This window comes from Vulpes vulpes, chromosome 12, assembly GCF_048418805.1.
Source record: "Vulpes vulpes isolate BD-2025 chromosome 12, VulVul3, whole genome shotgun sequence".
Lineage (NCBI taxonomy): Eukaryota > Metazoa > Chordata > Mammalia > Carnivora > Canidae > Vulpes > Vulpes vulpes.
In genome coordinates, this window is record NC_132791.1 from 793,145 (window position 1) to 812,777 (window position 19,633).

At 46.1% G+C, this 19,633-nt stretch overlaps 1 protein-coding gene across 7 annotated transcripts in view; it reads left to right on the top strand.

Moving 5' to 3' along the window:
• CDK5RAP2 (CDK5 regulatory subunit associated protein 2) overlaps nucleotides 1-19,633 on the top strand; it is a 156,234-nt gene that overhangs the window by 11,748 nt on the left and 124,853 nt on the right. For 3 of the 7 annotated variants that reach the window (XM_072727512.1, XM_072727511.1, XM_072727513.1), the window contains exons 3-4: nucleotides 1,275-1,342; nucleotides 16,221-16,331. In XM_072727512.1, coding sequence (XP_072583613.1) covers nucleotides 1,275-1,342; nucleotides 16,221-16,331 — 179 coding nt within the window. Of the gene's footprint in view, nucleotides 1-1,273; nucleotides 1,343-16,220; nucleotides 16,332-19,633 lie in introns of those variants that run through there. The other 4 variants (XM_072727514.1, XM_072727515.1, XM_072727519.1 and 1 more) reach the window with 3 other exon arrangements.

Consider the following 19,633-nt stretch of genomic DNA (forward strand, 5'->3'; position numbering starts at 1 on the left):
GGATGCCTGGGTGCAGGCACGTTACCCTTGCGGGGGGCCCTTGCGGCTCCCATCCTGAGACGAGCTACCTCACGTACCTCCCCTCCTGTGGGCCCACCCCCCCCCTGCTCATCGCTGTCCAGTCCTGCCCCCCCCCCCCCCTTGCTTTGTGCCTCTCTTCGGGTCTGCCCAGGTGGCAGTTCTTGGTGTGACCGTCCTGATTTGGCCCCTGACTTAAAATTGCGATCCTCACCCACCCTGAATGTTTCCCATCCTGCATCTCAGGTTCTCTCTGTAGCCCTTGCCACCTCCTCACATCCTGTGTGATTGTCCTGTTATCTTGTTCCTTGTCTGTCTTCTCTCTCTGGAATATGAGCTCCGTGTGTTTCCTGATGTCGCCGCCGAGCAGAGCGTAGGCCCTCCGCGCGTGTTTGCTGGAAGGGGGAGTCCGTGCATTTCCTCTGTGTGGGGCCGCCGCGCTCCGCGACAGCGCCGGGCAGCCTGTGCAGCGTGCTGTCAGGTGGCTCTCTCTGTGTCTGAGCCCCAGATCCAGAGCCTCTTGGCACAGGGTCACGGTCCCTTTCCCCGTTCTCTCCCCTGCACCTCGCATGGTGCTGGGCTCAGAGTGGCTGCGTGGTGGCTGCTGGAAGGGAGGAGGGAGCAGTGGAGAGCTCTGGGCGTTGGCCAAGTCCATAGTCGCCCTCAAGCAGGGACGAGGACTTCCCGCCTGCTGCCTGCTTTTGAAAATCATAAACTTTTACGGGGACACAGCTTCTTACTTCTGAGTTGTCTGTGGCTGTTTTTCGTGCTGCAGCAGAAGAGCCGACGAGTTGTGACAGATTTTAGGCTTGGATAGGGCCCACAGAGCCTAAAATATTTCTTGTCTGGCACTTTAAGAAAAAGTTTGCCAACCCCGGCCAGTTAGATATGCTTCACACGCTGACACGCGCAGACGTGTCCTGCTCAGCAAGGGACTATGTGACCAGGCCAGGGACGTCCATTACCCGCACACGCGGTGGTGCCACTCTCCTAGTGCGTTTTCTGGGTTCGTTCTGTGACATGTTACACTGAGGCCACTTGAAGGAATCTGTACATATTTGAAATACAGTAGCTGAGAGCTTTCCCTAGACTCCAGTCAGCAAATCACAACAGGCAGAAAATGCCAGCAGAATAGACCGCGAAGGCTGCTCCTGCCTTTTTTTTTGTCTTTTCCTTTTCTGGGCTGTACTCCCTAATAGGGGTGCTGGGCAGTTTGCACACCACGCTGTTTTCCTGTCTGTTTTCCCTTTTTATAGTGCTCCCAGACGTGTCAGAAGAAACGGTGTCTCCCACCAGAGCACGGAACATGAAGGACTTTGAAAACGTAAGTGGAGACACCAAATCCCCTTCCCTACAAGGTGCCGTGTGTGGCCGCCGTCCCCCCAGGCCCGGGAGGCAGCCGTGCCTCTCGAGAGGTGTCGAGGCTGCCAGTCTGCCAGGCGATGCCAGGCAGGGGCGTGCTCCACGGCCGCGCGGTAGCTGTGCGCTCGGCGCTGCCTGGCGCAGGGGAATCTGGTGTATTTCTGGGGTCCCCAGCGTGGGGCTTGCCCGTAACCTAAGGCACGTTATTAGTGGTCCCTGTTTAATCCTCACTGTACCCCCTTGAGCTGTCGTGTATTATCCCCGGTTTACAGATACGACCCCGTAAGCCTAGGAGGGACCATTCACAGCCACATAGTACTCGAGTGGCGGAGTCGGGATTCAAATCCAGGTTTTTAAGGATTCCAGAACGTTATTCTTCCTGCCGCTTTGTGCCACTGCCTTGCCTTTTGTAGGCTGCATCCTTGTTGCTGTTGCAGGAGATGTGAGCGCCCGTACGCGGGGCTGTGAACGGAGCGTCCGAGGACGGGTTACGTGGTGATGGATTTGGCTTCCTCGCTCGCTGTCTTCCAGCAGTGTGTCTTTCATTTGTTAGCGGAGGGGGCTTGTTGTCAAGGAGCAGGGAAATAAGGTTATTTTCCCAATTCCAATTCTCCTTAACAAGTTACCTGTTCAGCGCTCTCATTTATCACGGGAAGAATTAGACCCTTCTCCATTTGTAGCCAAATGAAATCCATGGCATGCAAGACACAGGAGATATTTATCAGGGAGAGATGGAGGACAGAGAGAAGGACGTTCCACAGCGATGTCTCTCTCCCCCCAGTTGTCTTTACAGAACAGAGCGGTACTGTCTCCAGATTTAATTTAGAATACTCATTACTGCTAATAGTTATCTGCAAACCACCAGTGACCAATTGAAGAAATGACTTGTCAGATCTCTAATGGAAACAAGTAATTTCTGAGCTTTGAGTTGTTCTAATTTCAACTGAACAACTCGATCTATGCTGTGGGGTCTGGGGCCTCCAACAAATGAGATTTGATTATTCCACATCGTGTATAATTAAAACGTGCTCTGCTATTAAATGGCTGTTTCTGTTTTATCATAAGAGTAATAATAGCTGCTGTTTATTGAGCTCCTGCTCTGAGCTGGGCACTTGAAATGTTCAGCTCTTCACGCGCGTCACTTTAATAGAAAAGCAGCTCCGCAAGATACAGAGTTATTTAATTTCTGAAGGGCACAGTTCTGAATTTTGTTTCTAGATGGAGAAACTTAACAGAATCTCAGAATTCTGAGATAAAAGTTGCACCTCTTATCGTCTGCCTTTTGAGCCGGGAGGACTCTCGGGCTGAGTCAAGCCCTGGTCGGTGTGGGTAGGAGACACCGAGGTGCAGGAAGTGACGGGCGGGGCTGCTCTCGGGGGCACCTGAGCCTGCTGGGGACCCTGGGCTCTGCAGCCGGGCCGCCCGGGGCTCGCTCCTCACGGGCTCCCCTCTGACCTCTGTCTTGGCCACTAGCGACAGCAGTTGCTGCTGCTGGGGGCCAGGTGGGACCTGAACGAGCGGAAGGTGGGAGCGCGAGTTCCTGCTGCGTGCTCGCGGTCTCCCCTCCTCTCCGCTGTCATGTCCGCTGTCTTTTGTCTCCGCTGCCACGTGGTTTGAGGCGCCCTTCTCCGGATGGGCTCCCGATGACCTAAACACTGTTTTCTTCTTGAAGGCGAGAGGGAGCCTCCTATGCTGATCTGTTTTAGGATTTATGTTTTTTCTTTATGACTGTGGTCCTTCGGCTGCTGTTCGGTTTTTATGGCATTAATATTTTTTATTGTAGCATTTTCCAGAGCAAGTTCTGCTATTGAAATTGAAATGACCACAGTGTTCTCAGTGTCTCCCTTTCAAGTCTTTATGAGTCACTGAAATGTTCCGTTTGGCCTGAGCCAGTAAGTGCACGATGTCTGTAGAGGCGGCCTGAACTTTCTGTGGGATGCTTACCGGAAATGCCCCTGGCGTCGGACGCTAATGTTACCGTCAGCGTGCATATTAGGGAAGGGCTAGAGTAACCTTTGATTTAAAGGGAGACTCATGATTCCTCTTAGGCTGGTCTCACGCTGGGAAACTGAACATCCGGGTCTATTAGCTAAGGTCTAGCAAGACATCTGGTTTCTGGTTTGGCTCAGAATTCATCTGTTCAGTGATAAATATTTTCAAATATATATGCCCTGTGCCTGGCCGGGGGCTAGGAAGTCCGTGGTAGATGGGGACCCGGTGAGTTTCCCTGGCAGGAGCCTCGCAGCCTGGTTGGGGAGATGGGTAGGAAGACAGTGCAGTGAGAGGTGAGGAGGGTGCTGGGGGCACGGGGCGGGGACGCAGGGAAGCCCCCCTGGAGGAAGTGTTCCTTGAGATGGGTCATCAGGGACAGGTGGGGATTAGCCAAGGTGAGAGGACCAGGAGAGCATCCCAGGCACAGGGACTCAGGCGGGGAAGGGCCGCGAGAGGCGTGCAGGGTGCGGGGAGTTGAGGGCATTCTAAGCTCCTTTTGGCTGGAGGGAGGCTGCGGCGGGGGTCCTGAGACCTGCGAGGCCCCTGAAGAAGGCAGGGGTCGAGGGTCTGCTGTGTTACACTGCCTTGGTTGGCCCTTGTCTTAAAGATGAAGGGTAGCCGGTGGTGGAAGTTAGCCTGGGAAGGAAAGGACCAGAATCGTGCTTCTAAAAGGGCCCGGGATTGGTGGTGCGAGGAGGGAGCGGCCAGCCTGGTGGCGGCTGTGTGTGAGGGGCTGCTGGGGGGGTGACGCTGGGGCAGCGGGCTGTGGGCGGGAGGGGCCGAGAAGGCGGGCAGGGTCCCCGACCCCGGAGCTCACCCCGTCCCTATGTTGGGCACAGGGGCGCCTGAAGCCCGGGGAGGCTGGGAGGGGGTCTTCCGCACGGCAGCCTTTCCTGCCCCCTCCGCTGTCCGGGCGGGCCCTGGCGCCAGTGGGTGACAGCCGCCGGCCTTCCTTTGGGTCTTCAGACTGGCGATCCGTGGTCTCGTACCTTCACACGCTGAGGCGACGGTCACCGGGAGCACAGGCCCGGGGAGAGGCACCGGCCGGGCCGTTTGACCTTCGGGGGGGCCCGCGCTGCTGGCCCTTCCCAGCCACAGTGTGGTGGGGCCGCTGCCCCCGAGCAGCCAGGCAGGCAGCGTCCCGTAGGGAGCTGTGCTGTGGTGTGAGCGCCCTGGACTCCAGGGTCCCTCGGTTCTCTCTCACTCGCAGAAGTTTTTGGGTGAGTGGGGAAGACCCAGAACCTGGATCCGCGTATCTCGTCCACGTAGCTATCTTACCTTATATAGAAGAGTTTGATTCTGGCTTTTTCTGTGGGCTTCTGGGCAGGGAATGACCTGCGCAGCTTGCCATCCCTGTTAATACCGGCGGACGGCATTGTTTATGACCCGTGGTTGTAGACTTGTATCTGAGGGGAGGGCTTGAAACGTAGCTTACACAATCCCTTCCTGTGGGACAGTCCAGGTTGTTTCTATTTTTTCACTCTTACAAAGCTTCGATGAGTATCCTCCTGCGTGTGTCATTTTATAGTTACGAGATTAGGCCCTTAGGGTAAATTCTGCTGCTCCTGTCTCGCACCCACCTGCTCTCAGGTGCTGGTGTTCGTGTAGCCGGGCTCTTACTCCTTTTTGTTGGAAATTCCTGGTCTTAGCTGAGGCAGTTGGTCAAATTCAGTGTTTCATCTAGGAGGATTGCACGGCCGGCTGTGTTGTGCGACCTGTCTGTGGTGAGTCACTTAGGACAAGAGAATCAGCCCCGTCATCCACACCCCCGGCGTCTGTGCTGCCTGGGAAGCTTTGCAGGCACCATGGTGTGCGGGTACGGATGGGCTGGGGAATGACCAGGATGGGGCCGTCGGTGTTGCTCTGCCACTCCGTGACCCGTGAGCTTGGTGGAGTGGCTCCGAGTCCTGGCCTGTGTGCTGGGCTCCCCCGTGGTCCTGCAGGGGCCGCTCTCACTAACCCCCACGGGTGGGACCTTCTTGTGTGCCCTTCCCTCTGCCTGGAATCCCCTTTCTCCCTGTCCTTGAAGGGCAGGCCTCCCGACCTTCACGTCTCAGCTTTAAAGTGACCTCGATGGAGGGGCCGGCCCTAATTCCTTCCCCAGCTCGCTCGAGAGCCCCATTCTCTGATAACAGGCGCTCAGCACTTCTCCACTGTGGATCTTACGACTGTAATTATGTGTTTTATTTGTGCATTTGCTTCATGGGCCTCTCTTCTACGTCCCCCCGGTTCTCAGCACCTCACCTGCAGGATGGCGGGCGCTTGATAAATACTTGTTGACTCAATCAGTGTATCCTCTTTTCTGAGAACGCGGACCCGTCCGTTGGGGTTCCCTTGTGTGTGGTGTGGAGAGCAGGTTTGCCCCCGGGCTGCGGTGGGGAGGAAGTGGCCGTGCGGGGCTGCCCTTGCTGGTGGAGTGGCTGCTGCGGTGGTTGGGGCACTCGGGCTTGGGGTGGGGGCGCGGGAGAGCGAGCAGTAGTGAGGGCCGGGTGGGCTGCACAGGGGAGCCGGGGCTGCTGTGCTCACACGGGCCTGCGGGTGGCTGGCGGCCGTGGGGTGCTCAGTGCCCAGGGCAGGGGGCACGCGTGCTAAGGGCTCAGCCCGGCCTCCTGCTCCTGATGGAGCGCCGTGTGTTCTCACCCTCCGGGACCCGGCTAGGAACCGGGCCGGGCAGTGTCCATGTGCACAATCTTTTTGAAGGCCATTTAGAAAGAGAATTGGATGGTCGTAAACACGGTATTCCTCTTGAGCCCAATATTGGTCTCGGGGACATTTGTCCTGGGGAGACAACCCAGTGGAAGGAAAAAGCTATGCGTGGAGCTGCTTGTTGCCACATCGTGTACAATTGTGAGAAATTGGGAGCAAGGGGATGATATTTTACATGTTATCTCTTTGTCTTGCAACCTGTTCCCGAGGGAGGTGTCCCACAGACGCGGTTGGAGAGAGCGCGTGACTTGCCTGAGCGTGGTGCGCGGAGAACCTCTGAGAAGGCAACGTCGAGCCTGTGCGCTTTCCACGAGACCGGAATCCAGGAGTGCCCAGGAGAGCAGCGGCCAGATGGTCGGCTGCGACCGGTCCAGTGGAACCTAGAGCAGTCATGTCACCTGATAATCTCCCGTAATTCTGCAGCCACACGAACAATGTGTGAGATAGAGCACGAGGCTGAAGAGTGTAAGAGCTGACTTCGTAATGGAGTCCCGTTCCCGGTCTTGCGTGGGGCTCAGTTCCTAAGTCCTCTTATGGCTGCGGTATTGTTTGTGGACGAGCAGATGTTTGCCTAGTAACCCTTTTTGTGATTTGAGGACACGAGGGTGAGAGTGTTGGAATCAGAAACTGGTTCCAAAGTGTCGGCCTCACGTTCCGAACCTCGCCTGCTGCTGGCAAATCGATCTGGCAGGCAGTGCCGTGAAGCGGAGATGCCCGTGGGGCGGCAAGAGGCCGTGGTTTTGGGAGGACTTTCAAAGAGCATGAAAGAAACCTGATGGTGGCCTGGAGACCTGCTTGTGGAGTGCTTGAGCGGGACAGGAGCCCCTTATTTATTTTTTATAGATTTTTAAAAAGATTTTTACTTTTATTTATTCATGAGAGACAGAGAGAGAAAGAGACAGACAGAGACACAGGCAGAGGGAGAAGCAGGCTCCCGGGACTCCAGGGTCACGCCCTGGGCTGAAGGCGGCGCTAAACCACTGGGCTGCCCGGGCTGCCCGACAGGAGCCCTTTAAAAGCTGTTCTCGGTCTCCTGCCTGCCCAGTGAGCGGCTCTGCCAGGAGCTGTAGCTCTTGCCGTTGCCACGACGCTCCCATGAGGTAACTGAGGTTTATCCTTATTTTATGGATGAGCCAACAGTGGCCCAAAGATGTCAAATAATTTTCCCAAGGTCACATGGCTCACGAGTGGTAGCACTGGGAGTTCAGTCTATTTCCAGTGACCCCAGGGCCCTTGCTCTTAGCCCTTGCTGCCTTTAGCCCAGGTGATCGGGGGGTGGGGTTGGGGGGTGCAGTGAGCTTCAGCTTTGGGGTCTGAAACTTTGCTGAAACTGGTCACCAGAGTTAGGAGCCTTGTTTAGGTTTCGGGAGCGGTGGGCCTGGTTGGAGTTGCCCTGATTCTCTTTTATGTTACTGGATTTTGTTTTTCTTCCCTTCCTGACTGGAGCGCTAGGCCAGGGGAGGCTTTTGACGGGGAGTGCGGGTGGGAGGGAGCCAGACTTACAGCAGCTCCTTCAGAATCTGTCCTGCCGCTGAGCCTCCCTCCAGCTTTGGGAGGCACCACCCATAATCACGTTGGATGCTTCCCATTTCGGATGACTGCAGTTCCACAGCAGTCCTGGGGTTCTGAGGGCTGGGGTGTGGCAAAGTACAGCCCGTGTATTAGCTTACATTTCAGCATTAAGTTTCTAAGTCGTATTTGGTGGGTGTTATTTTGGGGGTATTTATTCCTCCTGTATGGTAAGCTGTTTTCAGTTTTTCCAGCTCGAGGCTTTTTTTTTTTTCTTACTGAATTTGATCCTCTTAAAGGGAAAAAAATACAAATGACAAGAATATTAATATATCTTAAATTTTTATGCCGTGCTAGGCACAATACCAAAATTCCAATCAATTTCTTTTAATCCTGTAATGGGTCTCTGAGATAGGTATTCCTTTAATCTGTAAAAGGAATTGAGGCACACAGAAAAATGAGCTTGACTAAGGTCATGCACCTAGTAGGGTGGTCTGGATTGTATTCATTCATCCATTTATTCACTCATTTAACAGATGTTGATGGAGCGTCCACTGCGTTCCAGACACCATGCTAACGCCTCAAGGGAAATAGCCACGAACAGATAGATAATGTCCCTATCCTCAAAAAGTGGAATATATTCATATAATCAGCGTGATAATAAGTAATAGATATGTAAATAAAGGAGTGCAGATTGTGAAAAGTTCTAGCAAGAAAATTAAGTTACGTGTTCAAGAGTGACTTGGTGATCATAGAGATGGGGCCCGCTTTGGACTGGGTAGTTAGGACGGCCTCTGAGCTGAGATGGAAAGCATGGGACCCCAGCACCTGACAAGTGCCGCAGGGAGGGCTGAGCAGACAGACGGGCTTGGCGTGCCTGAGGACCAGAGAGGAGGCCGGTGAGGCGGGGACCTGGTACCTGAGGGAAAGGATGGTAATGAGGCTGGAGGGGGGGCGGGGGCCAGACCATACCACTCTCTGTGCCTGTGGCAGGGAGTTTAGTTCTAAGAGCGATGGTCCTAAATCAGTGGTGTGATGTGAGCCAGACCTGAATCTGAAGCCTGTGGGGCTCTCCTTACATCACCACTTGCCTTCAGAGAGAATGAGAGAGAGTGAGGAAGTCAGTGGGGAGGTGGGCAGAGGGAGAGGGAGAGAGAATCTCAAGCCGACTCCCCACTGAGTGTGGAGCCCGATGTGGGGCTCAGTCCAAGAACGCCCGGATCATGACCCACGCCGAAACCCGGGGTTGGACGCTCAAGTGGCCGAGCCACCTAGGTGCCCTAAGAAGTTCTTAAGTGTGTCCAAACAGCCAGCCATCGGGCATTTAGTGACTGTCTCTTACGTTTCAGAGTAGAACGTACAAGATAAGTGTGGCTCCCAGTCTCTCGGAGATGACTTGGTTAGAGGAGATTACCAGCTGCCATAGTGCAGTGCGATAGGTGCTGTGATGAAGAGAGCGGAGGGCCGGTGGAGACATTTAGAAGGGCCCCCGTCCGACGTGATGGACTTAGAGAGAACCTCATGAGGAAAGTGGGATTAAGTGGAGAACGGGGCTGGCGTTGTTGTGGGAAGGACGGTGCCACTATTTCATTGGGTTCACTTGGGCCCGTCTGGGGTTTGCATTAACCTTGTCAAGGCTGATTTACTGTTCTCTTGTTTTGTTTAAAACTCCTTTACCTATAAATAGGACAAATATTCTTTCAAGTGTGCTAAGAATTGTAGCAGTGTATACAATGCAGGTATTCTGAGCAACCTCCATAAATATTTTATTGGTAGCTGAGTAATAGAATAAGGTTTCTCTTTATAGGAAGCATCTGGTGCAGTAGACTTTTTTGTTTGAATGAATGTTTTATGTGCTGTTTCCTTAAAACATTTAAAGGGAGGCTTTAATGAACTTACCAATTGTTTCTGGTGCTGTTCTTGTTAGCAACAAAACTGAAAACTTAAGTGTTGACGAGAGAGCCAAGGACAGTTTGATGCAGAATCTGCTTAGCATTTTCTTTTATCCAGTCATTAAAATATGTATTATGTGCTCTTACCAATGATTTTTTTTTTAAATTCTGGAAAACCACTCCAGTGTGGATGTATTAAGATTCAAGTACAGCTATTACTATTTTACTATATTTCATTTTAGTTATTTTTAAGTCAACTTTATTGAGATATAATTGACATGAACAAAATTCACCAGTTTTAAGTGTTGGATGAGCGGTGACAAATGTAAGGTGTCATAATCAAGATATATATATGTATATATATATATATCAAAATTTTTTTTTTGGTACATATGTGTACAGTTATAGGCTCATGTAACCATCACGTCAGTTAGAATACAGAACATTCCATAATGCCAAAAAATTCTCATGTGTTGTCTCTTTGTGGTCAAACCCTCTCTTTACCCCAAACCCCTGGCAACTAATGCTCTGGTCTCAGTCCCTATAATTTTTCTTTTTCCAGATGCCTTATAAATGGCATCACAAAGTAATGTAATCTTTTGAGGCTGACTTCTTTCCCTTACTGTAAGGTCTTTGAAATTCATTCATGTTGCTGTGTGTATCATAGTTACGGGGTATTAGTCCATCATATGGATATACACTTTAGGCATTCACCTTTTGGAGAACATTTGGGGTCTTTCCAGGTTTTGATGGTTCTTATTAAAACTGCAATAAACATTTGTATAGGTTTTTGGGTGAATGTAGGTTTCCATTCCTCTAGGGTAAATACCTGGGCCTGGAATTGCTGAGTCATATGGTAAGTGTAGATTCTTTGTTTTTGTAAGAAACTGCCACACTGTTACACAGAGTGGTTGTGCCATTTTGTATTCCCATCAACAGAGTATGAGGATTCCATTTGTTCCACATCCTCATCAGCATTTGGTATTCTCAGTTAAAAAAATTTTTTTTTAGCCATTCTGATAGGTACTAAAACTCATTGTCATTTTAATTTCTGTTTTCCTAATGACTGAAGATGTTGTAAATCTTTTTTTTTGTGATTGTCATCTGTCATCTTTTTTGTGTATGCCCTGTGAAATTCCTTTGAAAATTTTTGCCCTATTCTTTTTTTTTTAAATTGGATGGTTTTCTTATGACTACATTTTGGGAATTATTTATGTATTCTAGATACAGTTCCTGTGTTGGATTTGTGACTTGCATATATTTTCTCCCAGTAGGTAGCTTGTCTAATCATTCTCTTTACAATGTTTTTCAAAGCAAATGTTTTAAATTCTGACAAAGCCCAATTTATCGATAAGAAATTTTTTTAAATGGATCATGGCCTTGGGGTTATAGTAAGAACTCAGCCTAGCTCTAGGTCCCAAGGATTTCCCCCTACATATTCTTCTAAAAGTTAGATAATTTTATATTTTACATTGAGATCTGGGATCTAATTTCAGTTAATACTTGTTTAAGGTGTGATAGATTGAGGTTCATTTTTTGGTAAATAGATGTCTAATCATTAGATCAGGTTTATTATTTTGTAGATAGATGTCCAGTTGTTCCCATGGCATTTGTTGAAAGTGAAAAGACTATCCTTTCTCCACTAACTTCTGTTTGTAACTGTGAAAATTAATAAAGGGCAAACCTTGTTTAGAACGGAGTTGGAGGCCCGCAGAGGGAGCTTTCAGCCCTGTCACTTGTCAGTCTCAGCCATACGTTGATAGGGCTTTGCTATGGCAGCAGGAGGAAGGAAGGTTTCTTAGTCCCCAGAGACTGCCACCCGGTGAGAGGCCACCTCGCCACCCGCCACCCCGTGAGAGGCCACCTCGCTTTCGGCTCCCAGTTTACTCCAGTGGGCGGACTTCGTGACTTCCCCCTTCCCTCTGTAAAGCAGCATTTCTTGCCTCTGTTCTCTGGACTGGCCTATGGTTTTGCTACCGCTTGCTTGTCCTGGATCGCAGTTCTCTGCTGTTCCTGAATAAACCCATCTTTTGCCATTAGAAGAACTGGCAGTTTTATTTTTTTTTATTTTATTTTTTTTTTAATTTTTTTTTTTTTTATTTATTTTTGATAGTCACAGAGAGAGAGAGAGGCAGAGACACAGGCAGAGACACAGGCAGAGGGAGAAGCAGGCTCCATGCACCGGGAGCCCGATGTGGGATTCGATCCCGGGTCTCCAGGATCGCGCCCTGGGCCAAAGGCAGGCGCCAAACCGCTGCGCCACCCAGGGATCCCCCTGGCAGTTTTATTTTTAAGGTTAATAGCAGCTTTGTCAAAAATCAATGAGTTGAGTGAAATAAGTCAGTCGGAGAAGGACAAACAGTGTATGTTCTCATTCATTTGGGGAATATGAATAATAGTGAAAGGGAATATAAAGGAAGGGAGAAGAAATGTTGGGAAATATCAGGAAGGGAGACAGAACATAAAGACTCCTAACTCGGGGAAACGAACTAGGGGTGGTGGAGGGGGAGGAGGGCGGGTGTTGGAGGGGAATGGGTGACGGGCACTGAGGTGGACACTTGACGGGATGAGCACTGGGTGTTTTTCTGTATGTTGGTAAATTGAACACCAATAAAAATTAATTAAAAAAAAAATCAATGAGTTGTAATTGCATGGGTCTATTTATGTAGTCTGATTGGTCTTTTTCAAAGTTGTTTTCACCTGTCCAGCTCTTTTACTGTTCCATATAAATTTTATAATCAGCTTTGTTTCTACCTACAAGAAATCCTGTGGACATTTTGGTTGGGATTATGTTAAATCTATAGACCAGTTTGGAGAGAATTGACATCTTTATTTTTTATATGATCTTTGAATCCATGAATTTGGTAAATCTCTTCACTTATTTAGGTTCTTGATTTCTTCAGCATTTTGTGGTCTTAAGGATACATAATGTTTTATTAGATTTATATTTATAAATTTACATTTTGTAGAGGTATTATAAAATGCTCTGTAAAAAAGCTTCAGTTTTCAATTGTTGCTAATTTATTGAAATATGCTTGATATTTGCATATTTACTTTGCTAAACTCACAAATTCTGGGATCTTTTTTGTAGATTCCTTGTGATTTTCTACATAAATAATCATATTGTCTTCAGATAAAGATGGTTTTATTTCTTCCTTTCCAAAATGGAGGCCTTTTATCCTTTTTCAGCCTCACTGTATTACACTGTGTAGGACTTCAAATGCAGTGTTGAATAGGAATTGTGAGAGTGTATGTCCTTTCCTTGTTCCTAACGTTAGGGGAGTAGTGTTTTTTTCATCTTTAATTGAATATGTTGTTGTAAATGTATAGGCTTTTTGTAGATACCCTTTAGCAGATTAAATAAGTTTCCTTTAATTCCTAGTTTACTGACTACTTATCTTGAGTGGCTGTTGGGTTTGTCAGATGCTTTTCTGTGTCTGTTGATACGATTGTATATATTTTTTTCTTAGTTTTTTAGTCTGGTGGATTACATGAATTGACTTTTGAATGCTGAATTAGCCCTAGATTCCTGGGATAAATCCCACTCATGATGCATTAATGTATTGTATTTTTTTATTTGCTAAAATTTAGTTGAGGATTTTCCATCTGTGTTCATGGATGGCCTAATCTATAGTTTTCTCATAATGTTTTTGTCTGGTTTTGGTATTGGGGTAATATTGTCTTCATAAAATGAAGTGGGAAAGTTCCCATACCTCTGTTTTCTGGAAAAGATTGTGTAGAAATAGCATTATTTCTTCTTTAAATATTTGGTAGAAATTGCTACTGAAATCATCTTGTTTTGGAATTTTCTTTTCTGGAAGGGTTTTTTTTTTTTAAGATTTTATTTATTTATTCATGACGACAACACAGAGAGAGAGAGAGAGAGAGAGAGAGAGAGAGAGAGGCAGCGACACAAGCAGAGGGAGAAGCAGGCTCCATGCAGGGATCCTGATGTGGGACTTCTCCCGGGTCTCCAGGATCACACCCGGGGCTGAAGGCGGCGCTAAACGGCTGAGCCACCTGGGCTGCCCTCTGGAAGGGTTTTAATTACATATTCAACTTTTATTTTTTTTAAAGATTTTATTTATTCAGTGAGACACAGAGAGAGGCAGAGACAAAGGAGAGAGAGAAGCAGGCTCCTTGAAGGGAGCCCGATGTGAGACTTGATCCCAGGACCCTGGGATCACACCCTGAGCCAAAGGCAGATGCTCAACTACTGAGCCACCCAGGCATCCCTACATATTCAAGTTTTAAAACAGATACAAAAAAATAAAAATAAAAATAAAAATAAAATAAAACAGATACAAGATTCTTCTGTTTTTTTTTTTTTTTTTTTTGTGAATTTTGATAATTTATGCTTTTCACAGAATGGTGTTATTTCACATAAGCTGTCCAGTTTATGTGTATAGAGTGGTATGCATTTTTCTCTTATTATCCCTTTAATTGCTGAGGGGTCTGTAGTGATAACCTCTCTTTTGTTTGATATTGGTAATTTATGTCTTCTCTCTCTCTCTCTCTCTTTTTTTTTTGCAGTCTTGTTAGAGGTATATAAATTTCATCAATGATTTGAAAGAACCATCTTTTTAAATAGATTTTTTTCTGTTGTTTTTTTGCTTTCCATCTTATTGTTTTCTGCCCTTATATTTAGTATATCAGTCATTTTGCTTGCTTTGGATTTATTTTGCTCTTACTATAGCTTCTTAAGGTAGAAACTTAGATTGTTGATTTGAGACCTTTTTCTTTCTATCTTTTCTTTTCTTTCTATCTTTTCTTTTCTTTTCTTTCTTTCTTTCTTTCTTTCTTTCTTTCTTTCTTTCTTTCATTCTTCTTTCAAGATTTTATTTATTCATTCATGAGAGACACAGAGAGAGCGGCAGAGACACAGGCAGAGGGAGGAGAAGCAGGCTCCATGCAAGGAGCCTGATGCAGGACTCGATCCCTGGACCCCAGGATCATGTCATGGGCCGAAGGCAGGCGCTCAACTGCTGAGCCACCTAGGTGTCCCCAAACCTTTCTTGTTTTCTAACACATTTAACAGTATAAGTTTTCCCCAGTCACCACTTTAACTATATCCTACAAATTTTGATATATTTGCATTTTCATTTAATTCAGAATATCTTCTGATTTCCTTTGAGATTTCCTCTCTAACCCGTGGATTGTTTAGAAATGTGTTGTTTAATTTCTAAGTATTTGGGGATTTTCCAACTTCTTTCTTTTATTGATTTCTAGCTTAAGTTTATTATGGTCAGAGAGCATGGTTTGATTTCAGTTCTTTTAAATTTGTTAAATTTTGTTTTATGACCCATGATATCTACGGGCATATCTGTGAATAAGTAAAGTGAACCTAGGGAAAGTTATAAAATAGCACAACAGCCAACCATATGTTCTACATCTAGATTTATTGATTAATATTTTGCCACACTTGCTTTATTCTTTTTTTCTGTCTCTCCCTACTCATTAGAGAATTAATTGCAGACATATGACAGCATCCTTAAGGACATTAGCATGTATCTTTTACTTAGGACATTCTCTTGCAAAATCATAATACTATTACCTAATGCAAAATTGTTATTCAATCCCCCCACTTATCCTTATGGAGCTTTTTTAAATTCAGTATTTATTGTATGATTTCATTGCACTTAGTAATCGTGCCTCCCTTACTTCCATTTATTTTTTTTATTTTATTTATTTTTTATTTATTTTATTTTATTTTATTTTATTTTATTTTATTTATTTTTTATTATTTTTTTTTTACTTCCATTTATTTAAAAGAGTTCCCCAACCATTTTTATTTTAAGATTGTCATTAAGGTTTTTGAAGAGTTCAAGCCTGTTATTTTGCAAATGTCCTTATATTTGGATTTGTCTGATGCAGGGAAAAAGTGACAGGCAGGAACTTTTTAAATGAAATTGCTTGCATTCAATGATTTATTTCAGGAAGGACAGTATGTCGGTTTGCCCCACCACTGGTGATATATATTCCCTTGATTTAGGGATAAATCCAGTAGTGTCTACTGGATTTCAAAATTGTAATGATACCAGGGCACTTGGGTGGCTCAGTTGGTTAAGCATACAACTCTTGATTTTGGCTCAGGGCATGACCTCAGGGTCATGCGATCAAACCCCATGTCAGGCTCTGTGCTCCTCAGTGGGAGGAGTCTGCTTGAGATTTTCTTTCTCCCTCCTCCACTTCCCTCTCTTTTCTCTCTCTCTCAAATAAGTAAATTTTAAGATAAATAGTAACAGTATCTTTTCCTTTTGTAATTAATAAGCCATCTGTGGGGTAATATCTGAAGCTGGTGAATAGCATGTTCTCCAGTGATCTTCTATCTGATGCTTTTAGCACTGCTGATTCTTACCTGAAGCAGTTGTTACCATAGTGGTTGTAGAATGGTGATTTTCTGCTCCTTTTATGCTTCTACAATTACTAACTGGATTTCTTATGTAAAGAAGAGACTTGCCTCTTACTTTCCTTTCGTTTTCTTTCTTTTCTTTCTTTCCTTACTTATTATCAGTGTGGAGACATGAATTCTTTCCTCAGTCAGTATCCATTCCAGTGCTCAGCTTGTCTTAAATTTGGCTAGTGAGAACCACTTACTCCTGGGTTGGTACAGTTGCAGCAGAGGTAAGTCTTCTGTAGTTAACATTTCAGTCCATTCGTAGCCTTAGGAGCTATGGGGATTAATGCAGGCACCATGGTTTAGACCTTGCTTTCGATAACCCTTCTGTGCTTATTTTCCAGCAAATCACTGAATTGAAGAAAGAAAACTTTAATCTAAAGCTCCGCATCTATTTCCTGGAGGAAAGAATGCAACAGGAATTTGATGGCCCCACCGAACACATCTATAAAACTGTGAGGTCCCACTTCTCACTGCCACCCCCGGTGTCTTTGCTTGTAGTCCTTCCCAGCAGAAATCTGATTAATATTTGTTCTCAGTTAGCTTGAATAGACAGAGCTGCTTTCATTTAATTTGAATTGATTATGGGCAGCATAAAGACAATAGGATGATCTTAATATTAAGCAAAGAGATACGAGATTAATTTTAAGGGAATCTTTTCTCCTTTTTTAAAATCCAAATTCTGATTTACTGTCTTTATTTATCTCAGTTGCCTTTTCTTAATTATTTATAATTTAGATGAAAGCAGTGAAGTGGTGAAATGTCTTTGGAATTGTAGAGTCCAGGTAACTACTGTTACCAAGTAACTCGTGTTAGTTGGTAAGTCGTGTTACCAACTAGTTGCAGATTCCAGGTAATTCCTGTTACCAGCTAACTCGCGTGGCCATAGGCAGGTTACCTCAGCTCTCTGGGCTTGCTTTCAGAGGGAGGTGATAATCCCTCTGTCACAGAGTTATTTGTGTGGATTAAAACGAGATGACAGATGAAGAGCCCCAGCACACAGTCAGTGCTTGACAGTTGTCATCATTGTCTTACTGAGCTTCCCTTGGCAGCCCAGAGTTAGGACTGTCAGTTTTCTGTGCTGTGACTCTTCTGTGTTCCTCGTGGACGTACTTGTAACTGTCAGAAAAACGTCTGTTTCCATCTGAAGTCTTGACCTGGGGGCCTCTGCCTTCAAAGTGGAAAACAGAACTTGGCTTTCTTGAAAGGACATGAGTATAAACAATATTTCAGTGCCCATTTTTTTGCTTTCTCCAATAGGTTAGCCCTTGGCCTGGGAATTATTCCATCTTTTCTCTTCTGAAGTTTGCACCAGTAGAAACTTTTGAAGGGGGAGAAGGACCTCTATTTGGGGGTCAGCACATGAACTTAAACAGGCTTGAATAGGGATTGTATCGTACTTCTGAGCCTTTGCAAGAATTAAAAAGCTCCCTTGTCCCATAAGACAGTCCCCCCCCCCCCCTTTAATGTGAGAGTGAAAAGGCAATGAGGGTGTCCCCTTTTCTGGAAGGGAGTGAAGATGCAATCACAGTTTGAAGGAAAAACCAATAGCCTAAAACATTTTATATGTAAGTATGGTTACATACTTCTAGGGCGATAGGGAGCCAAAGTGTAATTGCTTGCTCTGTGTCTGGCACTGTCCTGGGCATTTGTAAATCTTATTTTAATTCTCAAGACAGCCCTGTGCAGTGGAGATTATCCTCATCTTGCAGAAGAGGACACTGAAGTTCAGGGAAGATCAGTAACCTGCTTGATGTCGTATAGCTACTATGAGAGGTGGATTTTGAATGTAGGCCTGCTGACCTAATTGTACTATGCTGTTTAGCTTTTTTTTTTTTTTTTTAACGCAGTCTGCTTAGATGACCTGATTTAATTGTACTTTTATTTCAAGTTTTTAGATAAGTGTACATGGCTCAAAATTCAAAAAGCATCAAAGGAATACACTTAAAAGACTTTCATCCATCCTTGTCTCCTAGTTCCCCAGATCTAACCAATGTTATTAATATATTTATGCAGAGGAATTTTATTTATATACGAGCAAGTGTGTGTGTGTGTGTGTGTGTGTCTGTGTTTGTATAAATCCCCTTTTTACAGAAATGCAGGCACATTCTGTTCTGCACCTTGCATTTTTCTTTAACAGTATCTTGGATATCTTTCCTTAGTGGTTTAAGAACTTCTTCATTCTCTTTTATCGTGATATTCCATTTTCAGCTTATTAGGGATCTTGATTTTTGGTTTGGAAACTGATTGCCACGTGTGTAAGTTTATAACTTGAGGTATTGGGCTAGTGGACACATTAGCCCTCCGTCCTTTTAGATTCATGGGTTGGGGTGCCAGTTAGTTCGTCAGAAAGCAGTTTCGATTATCTGGTGTCAGTTCCTACTTAGAAATCCTCTGCCCTTCTTAGAGCGGAAGAGGAATCCTCTGAAGGGTCTTCACAAAACCAGTCGGAGACTGATGCACTGGCATGCGGTGTCCTTTATGCACAGATCAGCTTCTTTTAGAAAACGTTCGGCCTCACAGATGACTTGTTTAGTTGCCATTGCTAACACTGAAGAAAATAACAGTTTTGAGCCCTGTCTGCTAGGCTCCTCTCATCTGTTAGCTCATTTGCTCCTCAAATCCCCCCACGTCAAGGGGGCTTATATTGTTCATTTGACGCATGAGTGGCCTGAAAGGAGAAGCTTTGCTTTCTTACCTCCTGGACTTGTATTTCCAAGGACAATTATAGGCTCGTGCTTCTAGTTTCCTAGTTGATGCTAGCCGGAAGGCAGGGGCTGTGTCTGCCCTGTGTACCACCGTGTCCTCCGCGCCTGGCCCCATACTTGGCTTCTTACAGGTGATTGGCATATTTCTGTGATGTGAAAGTGTGTGAGTAAATGAGCAGCCACTGACTTGGGATGGTTTCCTCCTGGTATAAGGAGGGGAGGCAGAATTTGAACCCATGTCCTCATTAACGGATTGGTTTTCATTCTGGCTGGCTTCTCATGCTGGGGTCCTCATGCCCCTAGGGCTGTTGGCAGAAAGGTGGGAGACACGTCCACTGAGATTGTAAATTTTCCTGGGAATGTGATTCTTGTTTAAGATAATATGCATGTATTATGGAGTAGGATGTAAAATTGATGTGAATTATGAAAACAGGAGCAAGATTTCAGGGAAATCTTGGGTTTATAGTAGTCCCGTGCAAACTACACACTCAGAGGCCAGTCTCCACAGCGTGAGTTCCTGTAGTGCTTTGTTGGATACATCCGTGGACCAGTTTGGGCAGAAGCCCCCCACTGCCCCGCTGCCTCACATTGCAGCCTGTTTGCCGGAGGCTCAGTCTTCGGGTTCTCCCGTGAGTTAGAAGCCCGAGGCCACGTGTGACTAGGATGGTTGGCTGGAGAGCGCTGGAGTCCTTATAGACAGCTTGTCCCGTGCAGTCGTGGCTCTTTCCTAAGAGCCCTGGAATCTTCAACTGAAACGAGGTGGGCAGCGACCTGCCCTCCCACTTACCTGTCCACAGGTTTTATTTATTTTTTTTGAAGCTGTACCACGTTCCCACTGCCATGATTGTAAACAACCAGAAGTAATTGCCTTGGAATGGTAAAAGCAAACTGCAGAATTGCTTGTAAATTTGCTTGGCGGAGGGCAAACAATTTTTAAATCAGCCTCACTTGTATGACATTTATGCCTCAGTGTTTGAATGCACTGGCTGTTAGAAGCTTGGAGAATTTACATAATTGTTCCAAGTCTTGAGAAATCCAGGGCTTTCTTT